Here is a 10974-nt window from a genome sequence, read left to right as displayed (position 1 = left end):
GTTTGCCAAAACTTACCTGAGGAAGACAAAATTGTTTTGGGAGAATGTGACGGACAAAACAAAATTACAGCTTTTTGGTAAAGCTAATCAATATACTGTTTTCAGAAAAAGAAATGAGCTTTTAAAAGAAAACAATACAGTCTCTACAGCCAAACATGAGGGAGGTTCACTGATTTTTTGGGGTTGCTTTGCTGCTTCAGGCACTGGAAGTCTTGACTGTGTGCATGGCATTATGAAATCTGAAGACTACCAAAGAATTCTGGGGTGCAAAGTAGGGCCTGGTGTAAAAAAATTGGGTCTCCGTCATAGGTCATGGGTCTTATAGAAGGACAATGACCTAAAGCACACATCAAAAATCAGAAATTGTTTAAGACAAAGCGCTGGAGAGTACTGAACTGACCAGCAATGAGTCCAGATCTCAATCCCATGGAGCACCTGTGGAGAGATCTCAAAACAGCAGTTGGAGAAAGGAGCCCTTCCAATCTGAGAGACCTAGAGCAGTTGACAAAAAGAAGAGTGGTCCACCATTCCAGTAGAGAGGTGTAAGAAACTCATGGATAGTTACAGGAAGCAATTGATTTCAGTTATTTTTTCCAAGGGGTGTGCTATCAAATATTAAATTGAAGGTGCCAATAATTTTGTCGAGTTTTGTGTGAAATGGGTCAGATTTGGCTTTTTTTCTTCACTTTTTTTTGTGTCATACCAATATAAACAAAAGAAATAAAGATGGGAATGCCTAAACATTTGTAATTGCAACAATTTTCTGGGCGAAGTAGTGCATTATCTGACAGAAATGCAGGGGTGCCAATATTTTTGGCCATGACTGTATACATATAATATATATATATATATATATATATATATACACATACATATCCATCTTTAGCCATGTATATGCATGTATCTCTATGTTAAAGCCATTTTTCCTGCCTTTTTTTTTCTAACACCTGAAACCTCATATCTTTGAGCCCTTATAAAAAAATGTGTGCAATATTTTTTTATAAATAATTGTTATTATATTAGTGTTATTATAAGTGTAAGTGTACTTTTTACTGTATTTTTTATGTGTTTTGTGACACTTTTTTGTTTTGCGAAACAGTTAACCAGAGCTCTATGGGCGCTCTGACCAGATGAACTTTAACTTCAATTGCTCTCAAGCGATCACGTTTACTTTTAACTTGTAATACAAGTAAAAAACCCGACGCCCGCAATAAACCCTTTTTTGCTTGTGCGTAACTGTTAGCGCTACACTTGGAATCTAGCCCACTATTGTTAAAAGGCTGGATACGGGGGCGGAGCGTGCATCCAACCAAGCAAGACGTGTCTAAATTAAGCTCCTGAATCTACACATATCTTATCAGTTTACATTGAGGAAAATCCAACTAATTCTATAAACATTTACTCCAGGCAGTAACTTACGCTGAGCTTAGGATATATCTCAGGAACTGATGTCCTGACAGCAATCTACTTGTTACTTTCTGAATAATAAATATCACGCTTGAAGCCAGTTAAAATGGCGTCTCCCGCATGGGAGGAAGAAGCCCTCCGGCTAGTAGAAAATCATTTTTTGAGCCTGGAACGATTGCTAATGGAGGCCTTTGCTAACGCCTTTGATAATAGCCCACCACATATGGCCCTGGAGATTTACCAGCCCTGTCTGGGTGACAGGATGGAGGAAGCCGAGAAAGTCGACCGTATAGCTCTTTTGCATGAAGGGACCTACAAGCAGACCATAAATATCTCAAGCGCAAAAGTTAACATTCTGCAAGTCCCTGCAATTGATAACCCCCACAATAGCGATATCAATAAGCATAAGGCGGAACATTCAAAACCTGAGATTCCATCTATACCTACTCGAGCATCTACTGCCTTCTCCTCAGCTCCATTTAACATTAGCTTGGACCAAGGGGAATCTCATACTGCGCCGGAGGTGAATATTACATTGTGGCACTCTGAGGGGCGGTGGCCCACGGCTCACTCCGGGGGAACTACTGAAGTGCTCACGGCAGATGAGGCCGCACATGGTGTCATGGCTTTCCTACCTGCAATGCTGCCAGAGATCTGTTTGCCTGCTGGAGAGGGTCTGAGTGCAGCTCTGAGTCTTTATTTGGCCCTACGACTTGATGTGATCCTAGGAGTAGAGTTTCTGCTGTCAATCGGAGAGGAATAGGCTAGCTGCATTAATCGTAGCGGTCCTTATTATTACACTTCAGCGAGAAAATAGGACACAATTTGACCCGCTGAATACATCTCATCCCTGGACTGATGCAGAAAGACTATTCAATACTGTTATTATTACTATTAAACGATCCTTTGTATAGGTAACCCCTTCCATTCTGCTGGGATATAAATGACATTCTTCATTACTACCTTAGGACTTGTTGATCGTTAATATTGATTAGAGTGGGGTAAAGGTGTAATATGTTGCCCCGTGCTTATTCTATATGATGGCTCCTGGTTTAAACGTGTTATAGTGGTGTTTGCAGTAGATGTCATTTTATGCCTTGCTCAGGATAGAATAGCAGTCGCCCCTTTTTTTTTTTTTTTTTATTTCTCATTGCACCTATGCTCTCTATATTCTAAGCAAGATATTTCCCAGTTCAATATTTATCCTATCTGTGATAGCTAGCAAGAATAGGCTATTGTTTAGCTCCAGAACATTATTAGTTTGCCTTATAAGGTTTCATTGGTATTATAATTTAGGAGGCTTCTCTATAGCAAACTTAGAAAGCAAGTTTGATATTGTGCTCTGTTCATGTTAATTGCTGGAAACTCCTCTCACAGTGTCCTCATGCCTATTTTAATTCTGCAGGCTATAATTAACATGGGGTACTTATATACAGTATATGTGTATGTTGCTTCATATATCATGTTGTTTATTATATATCAGCCATTTATTTGCAGAGTCAATTTATTATATACTGCTCTCAGTGTGCCATACTACTCCCGTCTTTTAAAGTAAGATGAGGACCATTGTATATTTAAACTACTAAAGTACTACTGGTATAAGAAGGGTATTAATATTTCTCTCCCCAGATTCATGCTTCCTTCTATACATAGCTCATGCATATAAGGTTCCCCAACAGTGCAGTATATATGCCCTGCTAAGTTTTTTTCCCCTAACAAGTAGAAGATTTGATGACAGCCCATCATATACTAATGACTCCTAAGAATCTTTGTAATATTGCAACTTACTAGGATATTACTGATATCTAGGATATTTGTATACTAACATGTTAATATATATCCATTCTTGGTTATACTAATCTACATTAGGATGTTTAGGCTGTTTGTTTCTCCCCTGATAGTTTCACTACTAGAATATCTAATACCTCCTGACCTATGTGCATAGGTGTGAATTCTGCCTTAACAAATAATTTATTGCTTTCATACTAAGAGATCCTTTAGCTCAGCATTCACACTTTCTGGGTGAGATGTTGCTGCCAGCGGCTGAGGTAGCATCTAATGCTCATTAGATCCAATGGCTTATTTATATCATAGTGTCTACTTGACTCATATAGCAAAATTATTCATCATACCACATATCAAACAATGTTCATACCATAGGGGTACCATCGCACACCTAATGGGTCTACATAATCAGATACCTCCAAGAACCTAGCTTAGCCTTATCCAAACATACGTGCATGAGTACGGATGTATGTGTTTGTGGGAGTGTGTATATAAATGAATATAGTCCCTTATATTTTTTGTAGTATATGCTTGCTATTCATAGAGTGACTTAGGAATGGTTACCAGGGGTTAAAATCCTCTAGCAAACCCTCATCGCCATATAGTTTTTCTCCTTGCCTCCTACTCATCAATTGAGAGCTTCTTGTTTATTATACTATTATTCAGAAGTTTTATTCATATATATAATCACCTCCCCCCCCCCCCCCCCCCATATAAAGAACCACCTAGCTTAGGTGGGTTAACAGTGCGGTTTGTCTTGCCTATACCGCAACCCTAGGAACCAATTCATACTCCCATTTATGTCAACTATATCATTATTTTATTTGTGTTTTCCATTGCTTCCTAAGTATTTACTCCCACAAACCACCTCAGTAATGAATCTATATGCCTTATTCAGATCAGCAGGACTGATCATGAATTCCTACTAGCTCCGTATACGACCTTGTCCCAGCTCTCGGTCGTTTATATAGAGATGTTAGTTCTAATATTTCACTACAGATTCTTTTTTTCCATTAAGGGAGTTTATATTATATCGTATTGAATATTATACTATATTATATACCATATATTTTTGTCTATACTGTATTAGTTTTGAGGCAGTTGATACTTGTTGGCTCATAATAAGAAAAACTGAGGTTGATTTAATATCTTTTTGTTTTAAGTGCAGTACTATATTATGGAAACCTCGCACTGCTAAGTATTATGATGATCTCGTGAAATGTTATCATTTGTTTCAAATTGGCTGCATGTGTGGAAATTTTGTATTGTTTTTATTTCTCCAACCTCAATAAAAATATATAAAAAAAAAAAAAGGCTGGATCCAAATAACAAGTAATTATTTTATTGCTTAACAATAAACCAGACAGACTATTAAATATTCTCAGCTGGCATATATGCATAATAACAAAACATTTTATATTCTGCTTGGAGTCATTTAACACCACCCAGAACATTTTATTTATAGGTGGAGTAACTGGAAATACTGATCTTACAGAGTTAGAAGTACACATTTATTAAATGTCTCTCATGGATATCACAGGGTTTGGAACGTTGCTCCTTCTGCTCATAACCAGCATTTTCATCTATATGACATGGAACAAAATGTACAAGAAACGTAACCTTCCTCCAGGTCCAACGCCTCTACCGCTGATTGGAAATTTGCTTCAACTAAAGTTAGGTGAAATGGCTGGATCACTTATGAAGGTTGGTTGTTGCTTTTTGGGCTTTAAAGGGGCACTGAACCCAATTTTTTTTCTTTTGTGATTCAGATAGAGCATGCAATTTTGAGCAACTTTCTAATTTACTCCTATTATCAAATTTTCTTAATTCTCTTGGTATCTTTATTTGAAAAGCAAGAATGTAAGTTTAGATGCCGGCCCATTTTTAGTGAACAACCTGAGTTGTTCTTGCTGGTTGGTGGATAAATTCACCCTATCTGAATCAAGAAAGAAAAAAATTGGGTTCAGTGTCCCTTTAACACAATGACATAATGTGTGTTATATTTAATAAGGTAAGTTGCCATTCTTATGCATAAACAAAGTGATTTAGTCCCATGTTTAAAGTGTTTAAGGTGCAAGCCCATAAAGGACCAAACTGACTTAAATAGAGATACATGTTTAATGGATAAATGGTCAGGGCTATGTTGGAACAAGGTGACCTATTGATAGTGACATATTTCGTGAGACAGGCATCAGCCAATCACAGACTAGTATATGTATGCCCTCTGAGCTTGTGCACATGCTCAGTAGGATTTTGTTCCCCAGAAAATGTGTATATAAAAAGGCAAACTTTGCAAAATTTGATAATGAAAGTAAATTGGAAAGTGTCTTAAACTCCATGCTCTTTCTGAATCAAAAGTTTATTTTGACTTAAATGTCCCTTTAAAGATTATACCTACAGATAAAGATAAAGACACATGTATATGTAAACAATGTGATAACGTAATGAGATCTGATTATACCTACAGATATAAGATAGACACATGTATATGTACACAATGTGATAACGTAATGAGATCTGATTATACCTACAGATATAAGATACAGTCACATGTATATGTACACAATGTGATAACGTAATGATATCTGATTATACCTACAGATATAAGATAAAGTCACATGTATATGTACACAATGTGATAACGTAATGAGATCTGATTATACCTACAGATATAAGATAAAGTCACATGTATATGTACACAATGTGATAACGTAATGAGATCTTATTATACCTACAGATATAAGATAAAGTCACATGTATATGTACACAATGTGATAACGTAATGATATCTGATTATACCTACAGATATAAGATAAAGACACATGTATATGTACACAATGTGATACAGTAATGAGATCTGATTATACCTACAGATAAAGATAAAGACACGTATATGTACACAGTGTGATAAAGTAATGAGATCTGATTATACCTACAGATATAAGATAAAGACACATGTATATGTACACAATGTGATACAGTAATGAGATCTGATTATACCTACAGATAAAGATAAAGACACGTATATGTACACAATGTGATATAGTAATGTGATCTGATTATACCTACAGATATAAGATAAAGACACATGTATATGTACACAATGTGATACAGTAATGTGATCTGATTATACCTACAGATATAAGATAAAGTCACATGTATATGTACACAATGTGATAACGTAATGAGATCTGATTATACCTACAGATAAAGATAAAGACACGTATATGTACACAATGTGATATAGTAATGAGATCTGATTATACCTACAGATATAAGATAAAGACACATGCATATGTACACAATGTGATACAGTAATGTGATCTGATTATACCTACAGATATAAGATACAGACACATGTATATGTACACAGTGTGATATAGTAATGAGATCTGATTATACCTACAGATATAAGATAAAGACACATGTATATGTACACAATGTGATACAGTAATGAGATCTTATTATACATAGAGATATAAGATAAAGACAGATGTATATGTACACAGTGTGATACAGTAATGAGATCTGATTATACCTACAGATATAAGATAAAGACACATGTATATGTACACAGTGTGATATAGTAATGAGATCTGATTATACCTACAGATATAAGCTAAAGACACAAGTATATGTACACAATGTAATACAGAAATTATATCTGATTATACCTACAGATATAATATAAAGACACATGTATATGTACACAATGTGATAAAGGAATGAGATCTGATTACACCTGCAGATATAAGATAAAGATACATGTATATGTACACAATGTGATAAAGTTATGAGATCTGATTATACCTACAGATATAAGATACAGACACATGTATATGTACACAATATGATAAAGTAATGAGATCTGATTATACCTACAGATATAAGATAAATACACATGTATATGTACACAATGTGATACAGAAATGATATCTGATTATACCTACAGATATAAGATAAAGACACATGTATATGTACACAGTGTGATAAAGTAATGAGATCTGATTATACCTAAAGATATAAGATACAGACACATGTATATGTACACAATATGATAAAGTAATGAAATCTGATTATACCTACAGATATAAGATAAAGACACATGTATATGTACACATTGTGATAAAGTAATGAGATCTGATTATACCTACAGATATAAGATAAAGACACATGTATATGTACACAGTGTGATATAGTAATGAGATCTGATTATACCTACAGATATAAGCTAAAGACACATGTATATGTACACAATGTGATACAGAAATGATATCTGATTATACCTACAGATATAAGATAAAGACACATGTATATGTACAGAATGTGATAAAGTAATGAGATCTGATTATACCTACAGATATAAGATACAGACACATGTATATGTACACAATGTGATAATGTAATGAGATCTGATTATACCTACAGATATAAGATAAAGACACATGTATATGTACACAGTGTGATATAGTGATGAGATCTGATTATACCTACAGATATAAGCTAAAGACACATGTATATGTACACAATGTGATACAGAAATGATATCTGATTATACCTACAGATATAAGATAAATACACATGTATATGTACACAATGTGATACAGAAATGATATCTGATTATACCTACAGATATAAGATAAAGACACATGTATATGTACACAGTGTGATAAAGTAATGAGATCTGATTATACCTACAGATATAAGATACAGACACATGTATATGTACACAATATGATAAAGTAATGAGATCTGATTATACCTACAGATATAAGATAAATACACATGTATATGTACACATTGTGATAAAGTAATGAGATCTGATTATACCTACAGATATAAGATAAAGACACATGTATAGGTACACAATGTGATAAAGTAATGAGATCTGATTATACCTACAGATATAAGATAAAGACATGTATATGTACACAATGTAATACAGAAATTATATCTGATTATACCTACAGATATAAGATAAAGACACATGTATATGTACACAATGTGATAAAGGAATGAAATCTGATTACACCTGCAGATATAAGATAAAGATACATGTATATGTACACAATGTGATAAAGTTATGAGATCTGATTATACCTACAGATATAAGATACAGACACATGTATATGTACACAATATGATAAAGTAATGAGATCTGATTATACCTACAGATATAAGATAAATACACATGTATATGTACACAATGTGATACAGAAATGATATCTGATTATACCTACAGATATAAGATAAAGACACATGTATATGTTCACAGTGTGATAAAGTAATGAGATCTGATTATACCTACAGATATAAGATACAGACACATGTATATGTACACAATATGATAAAGTAATGAAATCTGATTATACCTACAGATATAAGATAAAGACACATGTATATGTACACATTGTGATAAAGTAATGAGATCTGATTATACCTACAGATATAAGATAAAGACACAAGTATATGTACACAGTGTGATATAGTAATGAGATCTGATTATACCTACAGATATAAGCTAAAGACACATGTATATGTACACAATGTGATACAGAAATGATATCTGATTATACCTACAGATATAAGATAAAGACACATGTATATGTACAGAATGTGATAAAGTAATGAGATCTGATTATACCTACAGATATAAGATACAGACACATGTATATGTACACAATGTGATAACGTAATGAGATCTGATTATACCTACAGATATAAGATAAAGACACATGTATATGTACACAGTGTGATATAGTAATGAGATCTGATTATACCTACAGATATAAGCTAAAGACACATGTATATGTACACAATGTGATACAGAAATGATATCTGATTATACCTACAGATATAAGATAAATACACATGTATATGTACACAATGTGATACAGAAATGATATCTGATTATACCTACAGATATAAGATAAATACACATGTATATGTACACATTGTGATAAAGTAATGAGATCTGATTATACCTACAAATATAAGATAAAGACACATGTATAGGTACACAATGTGATAAAGTAATGAGATCTGATTATACCTACAGATATAAGATAAAGACACATGTATATGTACACAATGTGATAACGTAATGAGATCTGATTATACCTACAGATATAAGATAAAGACACATGTATATGTACAGAATGTGATAAAGTAATGAGATCTGATTATACCTACAGATAAAGATAAAGACACATGTATATGTACACAATGTGATACAGTAATGAGATCTGATTATACCTACAGATAAAGATAAATACACGTATATTTACACAGTGTGATAAAGTAATGAGATCTGATTATACCTACAGATAAAGATAAAATACACGTATATGTAGACAGTGTGATAAAGTAATGAGATCTGATTATACCTACAGATATAAGATAAAGACACATGTATATGTACACAATGTGATAAAGTAATGAGATCTAATTATACCTACAGATAAAGATAAAGACACATGTATATGTACACAATGTGATACAGTAATGAGATCTGATTATACTTACAGATAAAGATAAAGACACGTATATGTACACAATGTGATATAGTAATGTGATCTGATTATACCTACAGATATAAGATAAAGACACATGTATATGTACACAATGTGATACAGTAAAGTGATCTGATTATACCTACAGATATAAGATAAAGTCACATGTATATGTACACAATGTGATAACGTAATGAGATCTGATTATACCTACATATATAAGATAAAGACACGTATATGTACACAATGTGATATAGTAATGAGATCTGATTATACCTACAGATATAAGATAAATACACATGCATATGTACACAATGTGATACAGTAATGTGATCTGATTATACCTACAGATATAAGATATAGACACATGTATATGTACACAATGTGATACAGTAATGAGATCTGATTATACATACAGATATAAGATAAAGACACATGTATATGTACACAATGTGATACAGTAATGAGATCTGATTATACCTACAGATATAAGATATAGACACATGTATATGTACACAATGTGATACAGTAATGAGATCTGATTATACATAAAGATATAAGATAAAGACACATGTATATGTACACAGTGTGATACAGTAATGAGATCTGATTATACCTACAGACATAAGATAAAGACACATGTATATGTACACAGTGTGATATAGTAATGAGATCTGATTATACCTACAGATATAAGCTAAAGACACATGTATATGTACACAATGTGATACAGAAATTATATCTGATTATACCTACAGATATAAAATAAAGACACATGTATATGTACACAATGTGATAAAGGAATGAGATCTGATTACACCTACAGATATAAGATAAAGATACATGTATATGTACACAATGTGATAAAGTTATGAGATCTGATTATACCTACAGATATAAGATACAGACACATGTATATGTACACAATATGATAAAGTAATGAGATCTGATTATACCTACAGATATAAGATAATTAGACATGTATATGTACACAATGTGATACAGAAATGATATCTGATTATACCTACAGATATAAGATAAATACACATGTATATGTACACATTGTGATAAAGTAATGATATCTGATTATACCTACAGATATAAGATAAAGACACATGTATATGTACACAATGTGATAAAGTAATGAGATCTGATTATACCTACAGATATAAGATACAGACACATGTATATGTACACAATGTGATAACGTAATGAGATCTGATTATACCTACAGATATAAGATAAAGACACATGTATATGTACACAGTGT

At 33.0% G+C, this 10974-nt stretch overlaps 1 protein-coding gene across 2 annotated transcripts in view; it reads left to right on the top strand.

Moving 5' to 3' along the window:
* Nucleotides 1-4719: 4719 nt before the first annotated feature.
* Nucleotides 4720-10974, top strand: part of LOC128666888 (cytochrome P450 2G1-like) — a 161720-nt gene continuing 155465 nt past the window's right edge. For both annotated transcript variants that reach the window (XM_053721697.1, XM_053721696.1), the window contains exon 1: nucleotides 4720-4896. In XM_053721697.1, the coding sequence (XP_053577672.1) occupies nucleotides 4720-4896 (177 nt within the window). The remainder of the gene's footprint in view (nucleotides 4897-10974) is intronic.

Source organism: Bombina bombina, chromosome 7, assembly GCF_027579735.1.
Source record: "Bombina bombina isolate aBomBom1 chromosome 7, aBomBom1.pri, whole genome shotgun sequence".
Taxonomy (NCBI): domain Eukaryota; kingdom Metazoa; phylum Chordata; class Amphibia; order Anura; family Bombinatoridae; genus Bombina; species Bombina bombina.
Note: the sequence above shows the minus strand (reverse complement) of the source record. Positions and strands in the feature narration are given on the sequence as shown.